The sequence below is a fragment of the Cryptomeria japonica genome, chromosome 4, assembly GCF_030272615.1.
Source record: "Cryptomeria japonica chromosome 4, Sugi_1.0, whole genome shotgun sequence".
In the NCBI taxonomy this organism is placed as follows: Eukaryota; Viridiplantae; Streptophyta; class Pinopsida; order Cupressales; family Cupressaceae; genus Cryptomeria; species Cryptomeria japonica.
The window spans coordinates 20875270-20896265 of NC_081408.1; the positions used below are offsets into that span (position 1 = coordinate 20875270).

At 34.9% G+C, this 20996-nt stretch overlaps 1 protein-coding gene across 1 annotated transcript; it reads left to right on the forward strand.

The window, feature by feature from the left end:
- Nucleotides 1-9105: 9105 nt before the first annotated feature.
- LOC131033125 (N6-adenosine-methyltransferase MT-A70-like) lies at nucleotides 9106-20099 on the forward strand. Its single transcript, XM_057964257.2, has 8 exons — nucleotides 9106-9365; nucleotides 11077-12378; nucleotides 12532-12630; nucleotides 12726-12809; nucleotides 12887-13230; nucleotides 13411-13627; nucleotides 19162-19241; nucleotides 19395-20099. The coding sequence occupies exons 2-8, from the start codon at nucleotides 11083-11085 to the stop codon at nucleotides 19657-19659; spliced, it is 2385 nt and encodes a 794-aa protein (XP_057820240.1). The 5' UTR covers nucleotides 9106-9365; nucleotides 11077-11082; the 3' UTR covers nucleotides 19660-20099.
- Nucleotides 20100-20996: the final 897 nt, after the last annotated feature.

Below are 20996 nucleotides of genomic sequence, written 5' to 3' on the forward strand. Positions count from 1 at the left end.
TCCAAGGGTGTTGAATGTACCTCTTCTTTCCCTTGAGTTGAATTAATTTATTGAAGATGTTGAAATTAGGGCAAACATGTTGAAATTGAAGTAATTATGCACGAAAAATGAGCTACAGTCATTGGATGGAGCCATGAACCTGGATTTGAGGATTATAAGAGGATTCAAACCTATTCCCAGAAGGAGCTCCTGATTTGTCAAGACCGGTGTGAGAGTCGCTCTAGTCCTCTGCACTTTTCGCACTTGAATGGGGGATTGATTCGTCTCTGTAAATAAATCTTATCTTGAAGATCATAGCTTTGTACCTGCTTCCTACACACAGAAAGAAGGGTAAATAGGTTGGAAATAGGATTTTGTCTAAGTTAAGCCCCGATTTAGGAATTAACCTTGAATGGAATATTGCAAATACGAAAATAAATAATGGAAAGATATACCTCAAATCTGTAATGACTAATAACGATGCTTTTCTTCTTGAATGTAATCACATATGTTGTATGAAAAGGCTTGAACATGACAAAACCCTAATCACACACATATGCTTACATATGAATATTATAACTTTATCCGCAATGATATAATCAAGAATATGCAACCTTGAAGACCTATGGAAATGCTTGATGATGAACACATCTGCTTGAATGATTGATTGCTTGAATGTGAATACTTAGATTGCTTAGGATTGAAATGAATTGATTAATGTATTTATATATAATGATCTAGGTCAATTTACCAATTAGTCCGACCTCCAACGGTAATATTGAGCCACAAAATTTATTTCTTGTTGGAGAGATAGGTCACACCTCTCCCTTGAAAAATGGTCCCTATTGAGGGGGACAAGGGCGTTGGGCATTCCGGTCCAACGCCTTGGTCCTCCTTAATCAAGGACCAAAATCAAGGTCCAGGGAGGAGGACATAGCTCCAAAGGATCATTTGGTGGGTGTATGAGTCATAAAAGTTGGAGTTAAGGCATTGAATGGACCCAGATAGGAGATGCGAGATAGACGTGCTAAAGTAGGGGCACAAACATGAGGTGTAAATTGGCTTGGTGACAATTTACGACACTACAAGGTATAACAACGACCATTGAAAGATTGAACACTTCTAACATTGTTTGTGTTCATGAAATCATTCCTTGTCATTTTGCTTCTACATTCATTAGGTTTATGACCATATTTGTTGCAAGAAAACAATTGACCATAAAAAGGTTGAGATCTTGAAGGCCTAAATGAGTTTTGATTCATCTTGCTTCTACATGGAACAACTTTATGCCCAAACATATTGTAGGAGAAATAATTTCCATTAAATGATTGAGAATACCTAGTTTGAGCAACTTGATTGGGTACTGAATTGTTGAAGTTCTTCTTTTTTCTGAATTTTAGTGAAGTTAATCATGTTGCCTTCTTCCTTCTTGAATTCATCTTGCACTTTTTCTTTTTTCTTTATCAATTTCAAAGCATTCTTCTTGCTCAAAGACAAGACCTCCCTTGTCCTTAGGCGATTTATACACACTGAGCATTTTGCTACCACCTTTAAGTTTCAATCCTTTGTCAATTTGTTCTTTTGCATCCTTCAACTCCTTTCTTAAGATAACCACTTCTTCCTTAAGCTTTGTGTATTTAGAAAACTTCTTGTGTAGGTTGGCTTCAAGGCAATCAATAGTATTTTTTCCTTCTTCAATTTGAATCTTCAGATTGATTATGTCATCTTTTGCCTTTTTAAGCTCATCATCACATCTCTTGTTTTCATTCTTTTTTTGCAATCGAAGTCTTTAGCCTATCAATCAGCCTTTGTGCTATCATAAGTCGGTCCTAATGTTTTATGCACTCAACTTTAACATCATCTAGATTATTAAGAGAGGTTTTGAGTTCTTCATCAAGATCTAATTCTCCATCAATAAGATCAATATCCATTCTTCAGGATTCATGTCCTTTGTATCTACTTCTAAACTAATCTTTCTACTAAGGGTCACTCTAGACCCCATGTGTTCAAACATAGAATCTACCTTAGTTGTTGAACTCTTGCTTCAGGAAACTAGCTCTGATACCAATTGTTGGACACACCCAGATGCTAAGAGGGAGGGGGGGTGAATTAGCATACTCTAAAATTCATTCACTCAATAATCCTTATGACTTTTAATCTAGATTTGCGAAAGTTAAGAACATGAAAAAAGCATACACCACATAAAGTGTAAGGACCCACTAGTCCCAACCTTAGAATAGCTAACATAAATAAATCCATCGTACATTTATTAAAATCTACATACATTATTGTAATTAAATAACAAATTACCATTAGTATGAGCACAAAATTCATCGTAAATATCGAAATAATAGTCTAACATGCATTTTTCAAATGAATATAAATTCTGTTAAGTTAAAGTACAAGATTAATCATACATACAAACATGCGTTCATATAATAAATAGAGGTGAGATGAAACTAGATGTAATGTGCATGTAGAAGCTAAGAAAATAACATGCGAATATGATAAATCACAAACCCATAGTTAGTGTGCATATGAAAATAAGATAATTTAATGATAACTAAAACTTTACAAAATGCTATGATAATTAAATAACTATTGTAAACTAGAGTTAAGGTGTGTGAGGAACTACAAATATCTATTGTTAATTTAATGATTTTAATAAAGTAAGGTTAATGTGCTAAAGTGTAAATATAACTTATCAACTTAAATCATATCATGCAACCATGCATTCATGAAAGAAATAAAAGACAACTCATAAATGAAACACATAAGCAATGAGTCATGCACATGATTGACACATATTAGTAGGTTAGTGGGTTGGTGGTTTTACCTTACTTTATTTTAGTTACATTCTCATGGCCACTTCCTGTCGCATCTTTGACAATAGATCTCATAGGCCCTTTACATAGCTTACATAGCTTACATAGCTTGATCATGAGACTGCATTGGTCAAATTTACAAAATACAATAATACAATATATAATAGTCCATAGGACTTTACAATGAATCTCTGTCTCTGGATGTATCGTCTCCTTTGCCATCGGACTCACCTCCATCTACAATCCGGAAGACGAACATATGACCCAGGCATTTTATCCGCCCAACCATATGAAGCTTACACTTCTCGGTGCTCATGATGAACTCTCGTCCCTCACAACAGAGTTTCCTAGCAAATTAGAACTAACTGTCGAGAATGGAGCCCATGCATGCATGTAGTATCTAAAAACTAAATTGTTGAACTTAGCTACATGTGTTATGGCAAGGAGAAGATTAATTAAGTTATTGGCCAAATTAAGCCTTTTGGGGTAGGTGAAAGGAACACCCTTCCTTGGTTTACCCCATAATCATGCACATCTTTCCAATTTACATCCAACCCCTTTCAGATTAAATTTATTAAAAAAATTCTTTTGGTCTTACCCAATTATGAAATTTTATAATCACAACAACATATAAATTAGACCAATTAGTTTTTGTTAGAAAACTAGTCCTATTGATCATATTAAATCAAGACTATCAATCAAAATACCAAAATGGTGACAAGACGATTATCAAAAGAAAATCGGCCAAGACAAAGAAAGAGAGGGAGCTATAATCTCTATTTAAAACTTCCAAAAACAAAAATAAAGAATGTGAGGGAGTGATTTGCACAACAAATCGACTATGTAACAACAAAGAATATTTAAAAACCTATTATTAGTAAATTGTGCAGATCGATCAAGTCAACAATGAATACCACAAAGAAAATCAACCCCTACTAATTTGGTAGAATATGAGAATGAGACGGGGAGATAAAGTTCAATTCACCTTGCACAACTGTGGAAAAGATGACAGACAGGGGGTGTGGACATAAAGTATACTTCGCATAATTTACTTGAAACAAAAATCTTAACCCAAATAAATCGATCCACCGAAAATATAGAAATGAAACAGAAGGGAGGAGGTGATAAACAACAAAAAGAAGAAACAAATTCACCTTGTAATCCAACGTGGAAGGAAAAAGGAGAAAGGGCGGCTCTCCACAGACTAAATCAATCTCCTGTGCTAACTGATCACACTGCAAAACAAAGATGGATAGGCGTGGCTTATTGTTGGTTGCTCTATCCTTCTACTTCACCTTCCACGCCTTACTAGACAACCCAATTTCATGCCAATGACCCGAAAAAAGAAAATAAGAAGGGCGATATAATTCTATTGTAGACTTAGCAAGTCAAGGTGAAAGCAAAGAGAGATGCTCACATTTCAATATCTCTCTGGGTTTTATTCTTTTTGGGTTGAGAGAATCGATTCTCAAAGTGTGGATATAAACTGATAAAACATGAGTGAATGGAGGAGATCAAGTGAGGTAACTCAATTGGATTAGCAAGTTATGAAAATAAAAAAGAGAGTTGACAAGAATTTATAACTAGTTCGATTTTAAGTTTTCATTTTAAAACTCGTGTTAATTTCAACATGTTTAATTTTAATTTTTAATATTTTATCTTTCGAAAATCTTAATTCGAATTTAATTTAATTCAATATTATAATTAGTTTATTTATTTATAAACTTTTCAAACTTTTAATTTGGTTTTAATACTTAATGTAATTAGTCTATTTAATTATTATTTATTAGTGTGTGCGTGTACATGTTCACATTCTGTGAGTCATTACCGACAAACTAGAAAACTCCTCCTCAGTCATATGTCTATCTTCGACGATCGACCCCACATCCACCTCACACTCGACGAAACATCAGATCATCATATAAAAATTCATTAACATCATCACATAATTATCATTATAATAAAATGTCATCAATACTATCAAATATCATGATAGTTAACATCACATTAAAATAATGTCGCTAATGGCATTAAATAATATCAAGCACATTTATTAGCATCATAATATAAATTTTTATCATGTATCAATGTCTAGCATGATAATATAAAGTAAAAATTACTAGTCTAAATTTGGTTCGTGACATAAAGACACCAAAAATTTTACATTGAAAACCACAGTGAGAGTCAGTGCACAATACATATAAACAGTTATTACAATATTTATTTTAGGTACACTGCCTTAGGGAAAGATACAAGGACTTGTGGGGTTTATACACATCCTCTACTATTCCGGGAGCAAACTCACTCATTAGGAATTATCTAGACCCATGTCCATCTACATTTCGAGATTGGGATGGAGACCCATGGCCAATTGTCGGAGATCGAGCAGATCTAGATTTAGCTTATCCCCATTGACCTAACACTAATTGATCTTGAGTCAGTGCCTTATCAAATAGTAAGGCCCAACCTTACTTAATCAACCTGCTAGAATAAGTCAAGAAAAGGAATATTGCATGGATTACTCTTCTTGAAATTCTCCTTTGAACTATTCTAGTAGTTGAAACACTCAACCATTCATGCCCTTTTTGTTCATAAATGGATGTCCCCAAGTCAACCTCTTCTTTATGCCCTCACTTTCATGCATCCAGGGCCCTCCGTCTGCTCAATGAATTTGGATCGTACCATCTCGGTGCTTGACTTCCAATCAAAACACGCAGAATACGCAACACTACCAATCGTAGTTTAAAAAGAATGTTGCCCATTTGCCCTGAGATTATCACTTCTTCAGAGCAAGATATAATAACATGGCTATAAAAAATTTACAATAAACAATATTGGTTGAACTATTGTAGATGAAGCATCTCAAATACTGATATTATAGTCCTCTTTAAAGCTCAAATCTGATTCTGTCACATTAACTCTACACAATTCATAGAATTAACATCACTTATGATATTCACACTATGTGATCATAACACACATAACTATTACATTCACAAATGATTCATTCTTTATATATACCCTTCACTGCATCCAAGAACTTTATTAGGTTAGCCAAATAGAACCCAATAAGCGAAACATGTGACAAGTTATAGGTAAAACACAATGTAACTTCACCAAAATAAGTTGTGGTTCAATTCAACACATGTCGACCTCAACAACATAATAATGCATCATCAAAACATGTTTCAACCCAAAAAGAATAGGTTTGAACAATCCACTATCATATGAACACACTAAGTTGGCCACAAACAACATAGCTGCTTCTCACAAACTAATATCTTGCACAAATATCCTTAAAAATAGAATGCAAACCACCAAGAAGGACATGTGGCCCAACAAAAAAAATCTTCTTTCATCTCTTGAGATAACTAACTGTAGACACCTAAAAATGTCTCATTTATCATGTACTAATTATTCCTCTAATTAGCTAAATAATTCTTTAATTATTTAATTAAGTTAATTAGTCATATTCTTCTAATTTTATATTTCCTCATCATCTTACTAATTATTCTATTTCTTATTCTATCATCATTTAATCATTTTAACCATTTTCTAAATATTAATTAAATATTAATTATTTAATTAATTATGGTTAATTCCCAATTTAAATAATCTTTATTATTTAAATAATTATATTCTTAATTTCTATCTCTGATCATCTAATCATTCAACCCTTTTCTAAATATTAATTAAATATTTATTACTTAATTAATTATGATTTAATTCCTTTAATTTAAATAATCTTTATTATTTAATTAAATTTCATTTCTAAATAATTAAATAGTTTCTTTAAATTATTTAATTAACTAATTAATTCTCCCATTTCTAAATCCCCAAATTCTAATTTCATAGTCTTCTAAATTCTTCCAAAATTCAAATACATGTGCATGATTTCAAAAACCAAATTGAAAATCAAAGTCAAGTTCTAAATATATTCAAATACTAAATTGAATTTAAAATAAATTCAATTATTTGAATAAATTTCATGCAAAGATTAAATTAAAAATCTAAGTTAAAGTGCAAGCACATGCTAAATAAATAAATTAATTAAATCATTTATCTCTCCAATCTCTATTTCCATCTTCTAGTTAGCTTTTTCTAAATAAAGCTTTCTTTGTCATCTTCTTTATTTCTTCCAATCATTCTTTTTCTTCTTTCAGCTAACTTTTTCTCAATCAGTTGACTCAATTAATCTATTCAATCTATTCTGTTTCACCTCCAAGTCAACAGTTCAACTATCAATCAGCATGTGAGCTCACCTGAGTTCCACGGTACACCTCTTGATCAATCTATTCCACCTTTCAATCAATCTCATCCAAAAATCTATAAATTGAGCATTCAATCTTCATTTTCAATCCTACTCCTCCTCCTCCTAAATCCTGGACAATTACTCAACAATCACGAACTTTGAATCTTTGTGTCACTTGTAGGTTACCAACACAATATCTAAGAGCCATCATACCACAAAGAAGAGAATAGCAATGGAAGCTATATGCAATCTTGGAATAGGGAGTTTCATTGAATGCTTTTAATTCCTATTTGTTTGATATTGCATTATTTCATTGTCTATTTGTTAGAATTCTTTGATTAGATAGGGATTCATGATTTCTCTTTGTTTCTAATTGATATTTTATAAGATGAATTTTACATGTACACACTAACCATTGGAAGTCAATATACAAGTAGTAGATCACTGAACTGTCAAGCACTTTGTAACACCTATAGACTGCAAAATGATAATAAGTAATAAATATTTCACCATTTCACCAAAGGACCTAAAAAAGCCTATCATAGAACCAAGACACTATCCACAACATGTTCCTAAATCTACACTATCACAACTGTCCATGCAGAAGAGCATTCTTCTGTATGACCCGAAACAATTCTTTTGACAAACTGGAACTGAAGGATTGGACATTCATAACTTTTTTCCGTAGGTGATCAAATTAACTTAAAAATTGATATCATGTGCAAAACCCACCGCTAAACCAAATTCTAGATCTGCACAACAAACTGATGCAATGCAAAGAAATGTAGAGAAAAATACTAACTCGTAGACATAAGTAAACTCACTAACTCAACACTTAGACATTTTTTCTTCAACTACTAGATGAAATTGAACCAACACAATCGCAAAATCTTCTCTAGAGGAAGTAAACTCAACACATGTGTCTTCAACATGAACATATGATAAACCTTAAGAATCTACAACATCACATATCGTCGATTGACTTCAGATAGATAAGTCATCAACTAATAAGCCTTCAAATGAAATTTTCCACCAATGAACAAACTATCACCACATGTCCAATCATATTGCCATATGAAGTATCGAAAATCATAACACGTCTATCTCTATCCCAAACTAAGTGACAATACATATTTCCAGACACCAGTGTTGACATCAATGACAATATACATTGCCAACACACTTTCACTCAAATCAACATGTCTCCAACATTTCTAGCAAAGAACTTGACTTCTTTGATGAATTTAAAGGTATTTGTCTATGTTTAAAGGTTGTCATTGATGTAAATGTTGTCTCTTCTTATTTCATGTTTTCCTTTGTTACTTTTGTGGTCTATTTGACATACTATTAGAACCCTGTAGCATTGTCATGGTATCATAAGGCTTTTCACTATACATTTTAGGTCTATGGTTTGACTTCTCCATTAGACTATCACCTTACTTGAGATTGTAATAAAGAATACATAAATTATTGTAATGTATTTTGATGACTCAAGCAAATCCAATTGAGAAAAATAACCCTTGTAAACTTGAAGGTCAAGCTAATAGAAACATAGATTGGAATTATATTTTTCTCCAAGCTAAGTGACCCTTTGCATGAATTCTTAGCATTAATTATTAAGATTATTAAAAAAGAGAACCAAATGTTGCCTAGCCATCCATGTAGGTTAAGCAACATTAAATTAGATTATGTCAATCTTCAACAATATCTTTAAATTGATATCTCTTGATTTACTTTACATAATTTTTAAACAATATAGTAGTCATGCTAGTTAAATATATGCAATATCAAACTATAGAAAGAACATATTAAAGTGAATAAAATATTACATCAACAAAAAAATTGTAGACCAATTTTTCCTCAAAATTTTTGTATTATCATCAAATTATCCTTGTTTGTTGGTAAAGTTGAATGGTTCTAAATGAATTCATGAAAGATCAAGTCTTATTAAGCACAAAGTCTTCAACCCTATATAAAACGAGATTGAAATTATACCTTAAATGAGTTTGACAAAATTGACACATATTAATCCTGAACGCTCAATATCAAATTTAACATAAAACCCTAGAGAAGAAAAAAATGGAAAGATCAAAGTTCAAAAAACCCTTCATGGGAATGATAAAAGCAAATGTTTTACAAATAAAAAGCTAAGCAATTGATTGTCTGACTATTTTCTCTTTTCATCTCAGGACTTCTAATTTTAGTTATATTTTTTCGTCGCTCACATTCTGCGGCCTCAAAATAGTGTCGGCTGCTTAAATTTTATACGTTTCAACAGAGTTCAAATCGAATGCAAAAGTTTTCAGAAGGTACGTTTTGGTGTTTTATTTCTAATTTTTCTGATATGTTTGAATTGTTTTTATATTTATTCAATCTTCTGAGTGTGGCTTCGTATCTAAATTCAACTCAGGAGTTATTTAATTTTCTCTCAGATTTAGGGTTTTTTTTAAAACTTTCCAGGATGTTAATCTTGTTTATCATGAATTTCAAGTGCACTCTTATTAATGTTGGAAAATCACTAACCCTAAATCCTCAAACCTCAAACTAAAAAATCTTGGACGTTACCAGATGTATAGTGTAAGTTCCAACCGTTGGCATGGTGTTGTTTTTTGGATATGTGCTACTTATTCAAACTTCTAGTCTACAACTGAATAGGGAAACTCTAGGGATTGAATAAATGCATTGCAATGAAGGTGCAGAGCTATGCAATCGTCCCTTGGAGGAATATTGCTGCTGGGAGATGTTCGTTCTAATGAATTTTGTCTAGAACTAAGGTTTAAAGGAATACTGCATTTAAAACTAAAAAGGTAAAGGTGGGTTTTAGGGCTTTACTGAGGAGACCCCTTTTTTCAATGACAATGTGATTGTTTTCCATTTACCTTAGATATTGTTCGAACTTTTGTAGTTTTGAACTTTTTGCCCGCTGACAAAGCTCAGTGGCAAACTTGAATTTTGGCCTCGTTAGTAATCCTAGTGGTAAACCTAAATTATGGCCTTGTGAACAATCTTAGGGCGAACTTGAATTTTGGCATCGTAACCAAGCTTAGTGGTAAACTTGAACTTTCCAATCTGCTTATAGCCTAAATGGTTGCACTCCCAGATTAAAAAAATATTGCAAATTTGTTTACATTAAGCCCAGAAAAGATCCGTGGATAATAAATTTGGTGCCACCAAAGAAAATTGTCTCTCATAAAATTAAGGAGAAAAATGAATTTTTCCTAGTCGAGTGTGTGAGAGGTGTGATGTTGCTATATCTTTACAGGAAAACTAGGAGAAGCTCTCACCTGCATTGAAATGGACTCCTATTGCATAGACTTACTGCAGTTATTTCTTTAGGTGTCTAGTCTGTAACTTTGGGACATTATAGCGTGAACTGTAGGTGGAATGGAATTTTTGTATAAAATAATTACAAGCTCTTAGATATTGTAGGTCCTTTTTATCTTGTTTCATAGCATTCTGTATTGGTTATGAAGAATGCCTTCGTTTTAAATGTCAACCCTAATAACAAGTAACTCGAATCTATTTTTCTTCAAACAGGAGCAATAGTTTGTTATAAAAAAATTACTTTGTGGGATTATCCTTTTGTACTTGAAGGTTGACTTCTTAAATTGGCTCCGCAATTCAAATCACACGCTGTCCCTTACATTTTCCAGAGTGTGTTTTCTTTTCAAGTAAGGTCCATTGCAGACCTCATCTCAACTTTGAATTCTTGGGAAGTGATTCCATGACTTGGCTTTGACTTTTCAGGCATTGCCTCTTTAGATCTGTTCTCTACTACTTGTTTTTGTTCTATCTCAGTTTTCATCTCTTTAGAAGATGCACTAGTTATTCCCATTGTTTACTTTTTGGAATATGTACTGTATTCAGTCTCATTTAATTTGTGGCTGCTAGTGTACAATCATATCTACATTAAACTGAATTAAATTATTCTATTTTCCTTTGGATTCTGTTCACATTTTGTCATTTTATTCATATTTAGCTTACCTTGGTTTGATATGCCATTATTTTGTTTGCAAACAGGCTGTGATGGCAAAAGTAGACGTGCAAATTGAAGGAAACGAGGAACTGATATTTCTGAAGGAGAGGGCCCAGAAGTTAATAGAGCGCATTGAGGATAGGTGTGCTGTCCAGGATGAGCTTGTCTGTGCACTGGACAATCTTGTACCTAACCTTGCAAGCACTTTGGACCTTTCTTTAAAGGTAATTTCTGCCTTTAAGGGAGAAGATCAAAATAAGAGGGCAAGGCCACGGAAGCGTCATCATGGAGGTTCTGGTTCACACTCAAGAGATTCATCTAGTGCCAAAGCTTTATTTACAGTTGGTGGTCCCTCTCATTCTGATGATAGAAATGGTTTCTCAAGAGTGGATCTTGTGAGTGGTACTGATGAAACAGACATTAGATCCCGGTTGCTTAGGCTGGATGATGGTGAGAAGGGAGGTGATTCGTTCAGAGAAGGAGGCAATGAGGGCAATGCTTTGCATCCTAGAGGTCTTAATATTGTTAAAGTTATGGTTGCTGCAATTTTACTTGAGCGCACACCATTTGTGCCCCTTGATTCTGCTGCAATCCTCAGGAAATTAGAAAATGGATATTGCACTCCTGCTGAGAAGAATATCCTGATTGAACTGGGCGGAGAATTTGGGGCTATTGCAGCTGTGGAAAAGGCTTTGAAAGCTTTTGCAGATGAAAATACAGGAGTAGAGTTGGAAGATTTTGCAGTTAGTGGTAGAAATAGGATAATGATATTGGGAGTTGACCAAAACCGATTAGCAAAGGAATTTCCTGAAGCGGCACAGCTTCTGAGTACTAAAACTATTGATAATTCAAATGGCATGGGTGTTGTTCCAGCACCTGGAACTTCTGGAGGAATGGAGTTAGGAAGAGTACAGCCTGGTATGAGTCCAGGCATTCCAAGGCCAGATATGTGGCCGGGATCTGGAGAACCTCACCCACAAGGTGTTCCAGGCATGCCAGTTGCAGGACCACCGATGTTTCCAGGGGGCAATCCTATGTCAATGATGGGGCCAAGAGGTGGACCGAGACCCATGGGTATGATGGGAATGCCTGGACCTGCTGGAATATCTGCACAAGGGATGGGATTTAGTGGTCTTCCTCCTATTCAGAAGCCACCCATGGTGCAGTCACCTGGTTTAGTCCCTCCCACATCATCAAAACAAAGGACAGAGGAAGATGACATGAAGGATATTGAAGCATTGCTTAAGAAGAAGTCATTCAGGGAGATGCAAAAATCAAAAACTGGGGAAGAACTTTATGATCTTATTCATCGTCCAACTGCAAGAGAAACTGCCCTTGCTGCAAAGGTGAGCTTCTCTTTTTCCTGGTATCAGTGAAGGAAAGAGAAGCTAGATATAAGCCTTGGTATTGTATTTGCATTCTCAACATTTGCTTTCTGGTGTGATACATTTGCTCATTGCTTCGTACTGTCTTTGTACATCTGTGCTTTTGTTTTACAGTTCAAATCAAAAGGAGGCACACAGCTGAAAGAGTACTGTAAGGCTTTAACAAAAGAAGACTGCAGAAGACAAAGATGCTCCATTATTGCATGTGAGAAGGTTGTTTACAGATACACATCCATATATTAGAATCTTTTATCACTCATGCACATAAAAGGCTTGTCTAATGTATGCATTGTGCTTTGTTTCCATAGGTTCACTTCAGGCGGATTATTGCCTTACACACTGATATTAGTTTGGGTGATTGCTCATTTCTAGACACTTGTAGACACATGAAGGTAAGGGATTTTGTTTTGTAAAGTTAATTTTATCTCTATTGTAGATGTGGTGATGACACCTTTTCACATGATTGTAGACGTGCAAGTATGTGCACTATGAGCTGGATCCAACTCCAGATGCTGGTATTATGATGGGTATTACTAGTATTCAACCACAAAAACCATTACGTGCAGAATATTGTTCAGAAGTTGAACTTGGGGAACCACAGTGGATCAACTGTGATATACGCAATTTCAGAATGGATATTTTGGGCCAGTTTGGAGTTATTATGGCAGATCCACCATGGGATATTCATATGGAGTTACCATATGGTACTATGGCTGATGATGAGATGAGGAATTTGAATGTACCTAGCTTGCAGACTGACGGTCTTATCTTCCTTTGGGTCACTGGACGTGCAATGGAACTTGGACGAGATTGGTATCTCTCTCTTCTGTTAGCTGAAAATTTTATTATTTCATGCATGGTAGTTCATTTGAATTGGTTGTTTTGAGTCCTGAAGTTTCAAAAAAAATTAGAAGCATGTGTGCTATTGCAGCTCATTCCTCTGTGTTAAATGTCTAAATGGTTTGATCCTCTATTTTGATATTCATGATCTAGTCTTGAGCTATGGGGTTATCGCCGTGTTGAAGAGATCATTTGGGTAAAGACAAATCAACTTCAGAGAATCATTAGAACAGGGAGAACTGGCCACTGGTTGAATCATAGTAAAGAACATTGTCTTGTTGGTATCAAGGGAAATCCATTAGTGAACCGTAACATTGACACAGATGTTATTGTTTCTGAGGTTCGTGAGACAAGCCGAAAGCCAGATGAGGTAATTTAATATGATTTGACTTTGATTTATGTGGTTTTTGTAAGTTTTAATTGTCTGTTTCCTCAGTTGAACTTTCTTTTATATAAAGTGGTAAAACAATTTGATGTGAACTTCAAATGTCAAGACCCATGTTCATTGGTATACATCTGAAACAGATTTGGTTCAGCAAAATTGAATTAACAAGCATTTTTTCTAAGTTGCTGAATCAAAATCGGGGTTGGGTACAGTATGCCATGTGACAATTTTTTTTTTTTTTTGGGGGGGGGGGGGGCGCTGGGTACATAGAACAAAAAAGTTAAAACATACAAAAATCATATACATATTTGCAGCCAATAAAACAGGAATAAGTTCACAATACCACATATCATCCATATACTAAACAAAACTACTTTAAACATTACAAATTTGAAATACAGGATACTAATTCAATATCTATATGTCAAACTTGAATGTCATGATTGAAAGATGCCAGATTCTTAACAACACTCAGAAACACAAAATACTTTATTTGAACAGAAATATTGCCCAGAATGACTTATATTCAATAGGTGCTGAAACATACATATCTTATCTTTTCAGACTTGGGCGGAGTTACTTGGATCGGCCAGCAACTATTTCCTTGTCCCTGTCGGAGACAAAGGGCAAGGCATGTAATCTCCAATCGGTCTTGAGTCTGCACTTTATCGCCGTCTGGACTCCTCCCACAACCTGTGCAATTATTACTTCAAGCGTCTTCAAATAATCTCAAATAATAATCTTTCCCCGATCACAGTTATCACACTATGATATTATTATGGCTCGCTCGTTGAAGACTTCTGCAGAATTTAGTGGCTTGCACTCTGAATACTATGATAAACTCCCGATATTAGGAATCAGACGAATGCATATCTCCACCCTCAATATATATATCAGACTATTTAGGAGGTATGGGATTGAATCGGCCTGTGTAGATTATCATCGGTGATATCACTCGGGTGCCAAATTAATAATCCCAAATGAGCTCACACCACTGTAAATTGCCGCCAATACCATTGAACATATATTCGGCCAATGCTAAGCAAGCACAACTAACGGAACCTAGGGATATCGAAGCCTTCGATGAAGTGTGGGAATGAAATGCAAATATTGGATACGGCAGATTAATAACGAGTTTGTAATTCGATCATGCACACAAGCAACTAGCTCTTAATCATATAAAAATGTTTCTTTAATAAAGATGGAAGAAATACATCATCAGACGATATTGATCATTAATATCTGCAAATATTCTATTTCTGAATAAACCCTAAACCTTACAAATTTGTCTCTAATGGAGACTTCACAAATTTGGCCCAGCTGTGAACTCCATTGTGAATCCACCCCTTCGAAGAACCAGGGTTTCGTCCAGCTCCTGTAAACTCTTGAAGGTTTTCGTCTCCAGGAATTGTAGTCATTTATCAAATCTCCAGCATGCCTTACAACTCCCAGTAAGCCTCCTTATAAAGACTTTTGTGAACTTTCTAGAAGATAAGGCCGACTGGACAAATGGAGACTTTTTTTAATAAAGTGACAATATAATATTTTATTATTTAATTAAATTAATTAATATTAAGTCATCAATGAATATTTTATTTATGTTTTGATAACTTAATAAAAATCAATTTAACTAAATGTCACCTTTTTAAATTGGGGACATTACAATGATAGATATTCTTTGTTCAATATTAAAAATAATACAATCAGTAATCAACATAATCAGTAATTACAGTCAGATGACTGCAATAAATCTAGGACCAACTATTCTAACCTCGTATTAAAAAAATTCCAAAAGACAGGAGTGAATCTGGAATAAAAACAAGAAGCAAATACTTCAAATACTCAAATGGATGTAATTAAATACTGTATAAACTGTTGGTGTTGGAAATAAGCCACACCCAGACCGACGATGGACTGGTCCAAGAGGGGCCAGTAGCTCAGTGGTAGAGCACTCCAGCAGCGTATGGAAGGTCCTAGGTTCGAGTCCTAGCTGGTCCTTGTCTCAACATGGTATCAGAGCCAGGTTCAAGCTAGGAGCCCCAAGCACACGAGAGGTGTGGCTTAAGGGGGGGTGTTGGTGTTGGAAATAAGCCACACCCGGACCGACGATGGACTGGTCCAAGAGGGGCCAGTAGCTCAGTGGTAGAGCACTCCAGCAGCGTATGGAAGGTCCTAGGTTCGAGTCCTAGCTGGTCCTTGTCTCAACATGAACTACATCTTAAAGTTAGCTTTCTGCCTCTTTCTGTACAACAAACTTTTGCATGTATCTTATGTTTAAAATTTAAATTGACTACAGCCCTAACTTCTTTCCCTTGCCTTTTTTTTAATCATTCCCTCCAACATAAAGAGACCTAAAAAACCCAAAAACTTTTTGAAAAACAACTTTAATTAAAATTCTCGACATATCTACTCTTAGCCACCTCCAGTTGCCTCCATCATGTGAAGGTATAGTCAAGGCAAAGACCACCTAAGCTGTGCAGAAAACAAATAAAAAGCTAAACATTCACAGCAACACTAGCACCAAAAAATACATACAAGTGACAATACATATCTCTGCATTGCCCAGCTTTTGTAGGGGAAGGAGCAGTATTCTCCTGTGCAGGAGCAAAAGGAATTGTTGTCTTTTTGTGCTTTATTTAGAATTGCGCTCTTCCCTTTTACGCATGTTGAGAGACAAGCGACGCAACAGAAATTGATTTGTGGGAGTAATGATGTAATCAAGACGTGAGAATACCCTAAGGATCACTGGAGGGTTTTTGCTTGGAATCACAGCGGCACAGCTGGAATTGCCCAGATATTCACAGGCATGATACTAAATGAATCCAAGTGAAGTGCCTTGGCTGAATCCACAGGCAAATCAAGCCATTTCCAATTTCAAAACAAATTGTACCTGGAAACATTTAGGTGTTTGGCTGATCTGGTAACTTAGCATTTTTTCAATAGAAGAAACTTAATCTATGTTTCTGATATTCATAATTGAAAATCATTTTGAATAAAAACTAGCAGTCATCTATATGCTTTTATCACTATCTAATTTGTTTCACCTACTTGTCTAGAGAATGACCTGAGAAGTCGATGCATTGGGCAGACATAAATGCAAGGATGTACTTGTATAAAATATGTTTTCATTTATATACAATAGAATATGTTTGTCATTTACCGTGTTGTACTTAGATCCATGGAGCAATGTTACTATTTTAGTGGATGTGCTATGGCATAAACTCCACAATATGTGCAAACCTCAGCTTTAAATAATTTGAGGAGCAAAATGGTACACTGGGGCAAAGTCAGGGTCATCGTTATTCTTAAAATACATAGATCTTACAATAGGCCTCAAGCACTCAAAGGTAATCCAAACCCTTAAAAGAAATTATTGTTATCAGATGACTATTTAGGTATCCTTTACTGGAGAAGATGACAGTTTTAAAAATGTGGATAGCCTACAACCTACTAATAAATGAAGCATAACCCAGCTTAAATATTGACACAGAAAAATGAGAACATAACCTGGAGCTGAATCTTCAAACATGTTTCCTCAAAAGCCATTAAGTGCCACAGGGCCATCTGATGCATTTCAGGTGTCTTCTCTTTTATCGTCATCTTAAACTGTATAGTATTTACATGTTACAAATGAATTTTGATAATTAAAGGTTGAAAACTGTTAATTTTGATACTCCCAAAAAAGTCTTAGTTTGGCCGATGCCTTCGTTCAGTGGGCAAAGAAAAATGCAGTGGCAGTACTTTTTAATGGATAGAAAAACCATGGAATGGAGAGAAGAAAATACTCTGTTATAAGAAGCTATTTGCAAAAATTGCAGCAGGCATATGGAGAGAGGAATAATTGACATGTAGCTGAACAGAGAATCTAGCAATTAAACATAAACAAATTGTGCTTGGAACTGATGACAAAGCAATTGCTTATTAGGTTTGCCATGCAAGACACTAGACAATTCTACTATGAACTGGATATTTGGAATGACTAGAGCGGCTGAGCCAAGTTCTTCCAAATTTCACCTCAGTAAGCCTCACAAAATTGAGTCATGAAGTAAGAGTACTGCCAGTTTCTGAAAGAATTGTACAATAATGAATTCAAAGTACAAATTTCATTTGAACTTCATATTCAAAGGTCATAACTAATCTATATTCGTAAGTTACAACCCAAAATTATGTCAGCCTGGTGATGCAGCCTGTTGCAGCACTTGATAGAGGAAAATTCACAGACGAGGAAGAACAATAAAAACAAACGAAAGTAAACATAAACATCTGTCTTGCACTGAAAGATTCACATAGCTGAGAGGATCTAGAAAAAGAAAATAGCTTAAAAGCCCCTCATTCCAGAAGTAGGTGCTTCTTGGTCTGTCAGCAGAGATTGTAGAGAAAAAGCTTCTGGAAGGCAGTAGTTGCAGTTTGTTTGTAACCAAAATTTCTGGAATAACTGAGCTGCTAAGGTTGCAGATATTTGATAGTTGTCAGTGGTTCATCAGTCTTGAGTTGACCCTTTACCATCGAAAGGATATATTCTGCATTGCCTTTTTTGGAGGTTGGGCTTCTCTTTTTTATGCGTCCTTTCAATAAAGGATGTATTTTCTTCCTGTAAATTGGAAACAATAACCACTTTTAAAATTCTGTTTCTTGTTGCTGCTTTGTATAAAATGATGAGTTTGATTTTGTTGTTCTACATTGCATAGCCTTTGTTTTAAAGATTCTGAGGCAAGTCGCTGACAAAAAGAATAGTTCAGATAAGTGGCTTTTTCTTAATGTATGTGAAAAACACTTGGGGGTTTTGATAACATTAAACTTGATCCTCTGATGTATACATCTTTTGCATGTCCCTCTATGGTGTAAGCAGAACCTTAGCCAATTGGAAATTTCACTACGTGACCCGAATCAACTTTTGACTAGTATTGCACACTTGAATTTTTTGATGTCCCACTTTTTATGAGGATTGCATCTGCCCTTGAAGGAGAATGACTTGATGGAGCTTATAGTGTGATAATGTTTTTTGATTTTATTACTAATCCATTTATTTGGATGTATTAATGTTTGACATTTTTTAATCCTCCAAAGGTTTCAAACATATGCAAATTACTATACATTGAAAGAGTTGAATGTTCCTTTGAACATAATGGTCTGCCTGTAACAATCTGGTCACGTTGAACCTCTATTGTTTTCTGAATATCCACGGGGCAGCATAGCCACTATTAGTATTACTATTTGCTATAATCCTAGGTGCTAACAAGGCGATGCTTCATCATGGAACCAACATACTTCATGGGCTACTTCATATGCTAAGGAAATAATCATCACTGCCCTTGCAAATGAGATATATTTGGTTTTTTTTGGTTGTGATCACTGAATTGGCTCTACACCTGTAACATAATTTGATATAGTTAGCTAGAAATCCAAAGTTATTGATGAAACCCTTTAATACAAGAGCTTTGGTGATTTATACAGTGGTATATCTTGTATTGTCATACTTAAGAGATTTCAAGATTATGCTAATGGTGTATTTTTGGCAGATGTATCCAATGCTAGAAAGAATAAGTCCTCGTACTCGAAAGCTTGAACTGTTTGCACGGATGCATAACACTCATGCAGGGTATGTTACTCTACCAATATTTTACACATTACTATATCTTAAAGGATTGATTTTTAATGATATAAATGGTAATAATGGGTCTGTGTTTCTGTTTTAATTACTTTTGAACCATTTTTAACGATCTAATTGTATTGTTAAATCTGTGGGGTTTAGGTGGATGTCACTTGGTAATCAATTGAATGGTGTGAGGTTAGTTGATGAAGGATTGAGGGCAAGATTTAAAGCCGCCTATCCTGATGTGGATGTGCAACCTCTATCTCCTCCAAGGGCTTCTGTCTCAGATGGAGAGGCAAGTGCACAAACAAAGAGCCGGTTTACTGATGCAAAGGTTGCACCTGAAGACATGCCTATGGCAAGTGTGGAAAATTATGCATCAGAGGAAAAGCTCGTAGCTAAAGATATTGAAATGACGACTTAAGAACATTATATCTGTTTTGGGATTGACAGACTTATCTTCAAGAACAGATATGATATTTCCAGTCCATATTCATGAATTAAGAATGCTTCTAGATACAACCGTATGAGGCTCTATCGTCTCTTGTAATGGTGAGGGGCATAGGAAACACTACAATTTTGGTTCCTTTTTAGAGAACAAGAACCTAATGCCACACTGGTAAAGGGTTGCCGGGGTACATAGCGAATGACTGTACACGCAATTAGCAAGAATTGTCTCTGGTATTTTAATGTCATCCACAATCAATTAACTTTGCCAGATGTAAATACGTGTGAATCAATTCCGTAGGTTCAAAAAATTCGTGAAACCTACATCATACGAGGTGCATATTAGATATATTAAATTTGAATTTTGTAATTATTTTTTTATCAATAGAGGTGCATATTAGATATATTAAATTTGAATTTTGTCATTGTTTTTTTATCAATAGTGGTGATAGATAAATATTGTTAATGCTAATGTTATCGTGTACATAAAAATAAAATATAGCCAACATATATATTTAAAAATAAATATACCAAATTAAAAATGTGTAGGTAACATGAGTTTATAAAACCAATGCAAATAAAACAGACTAAAATAAAACTAATATAGATATCTTATATAAAGAAATGTCAAGCAATTGCAGCTATTTTATTTACCTTAAAATTATTTTATTGGGGAAGCTATTAACTACTTTGAAGGCTTTAAATTGATCCATGTGTATTGAGAAGTAACGAGTCTGGCCAACTCATCAACACGATTAAGTCATCCATGATGACTCGATGGGAGAGGATGATGAAATCATTAACCATAGTGTGGAAATCGTAACATTTATTATTCAATGAAGGTGGTAGATTTGATATGACAGAGAGTGTAAGGTTTTGTAGAGTGGTAGATGGCGAACTCTGAGTTTTAACAATGGACACTCTGCTCAGGCTGGTTAGGAGAAAGTGCCAAATGTCCTTTTTTTGAGGGAGGCAAGTGAGAAGAGGTTGAAATACATACTCAGAATAGATCATGGCCTCATTATTCATGTAGTGAAGCTGGTGTGAGGAAATGAGTTCCTGAAGGCCGATCATTGATACAGGGCGAATTATGTTTTGGGACCATATTTTTGGCTACTAGGATGCAGGTGAGACGAAGGATACGACTAGGCTGTTGTGCAAGCGACTAATTTGGAATTGCTATTTCGGAGAACTTGAGGATGTGCTAGAGAATGTTGATTTAGACAAGGATATTCCTCACTTGAAAGATTACTATGTAATTCGATATCATGGATGGGAAGTTGGCAAATATCTGCTTATCTGCTCACCTGAGCC

Coding starts and splice junctions, on each gene's coding strand:
- LOC131033125 (XM_057964257.2), top strand. CDS start 11,083: ATGGCAAAAGTAGACGTGCAAATTGAAGGAAACGAGGAACTGATATTT. Junction 12,379..12,531: donor AAACTGCCCTTGCTGCAAAG/GTGAGCTTCTCT, acceptor TTTGTTTTACAG/TTCAAATCAAAAGGAGGCAC. Junction 12,810..12,886: donor ACACTTGTAGACACATGAAG/GTAAGGGATTTT, acceptor ACATGATTGTAG/ACGTGCAAGTATGTGCACTA.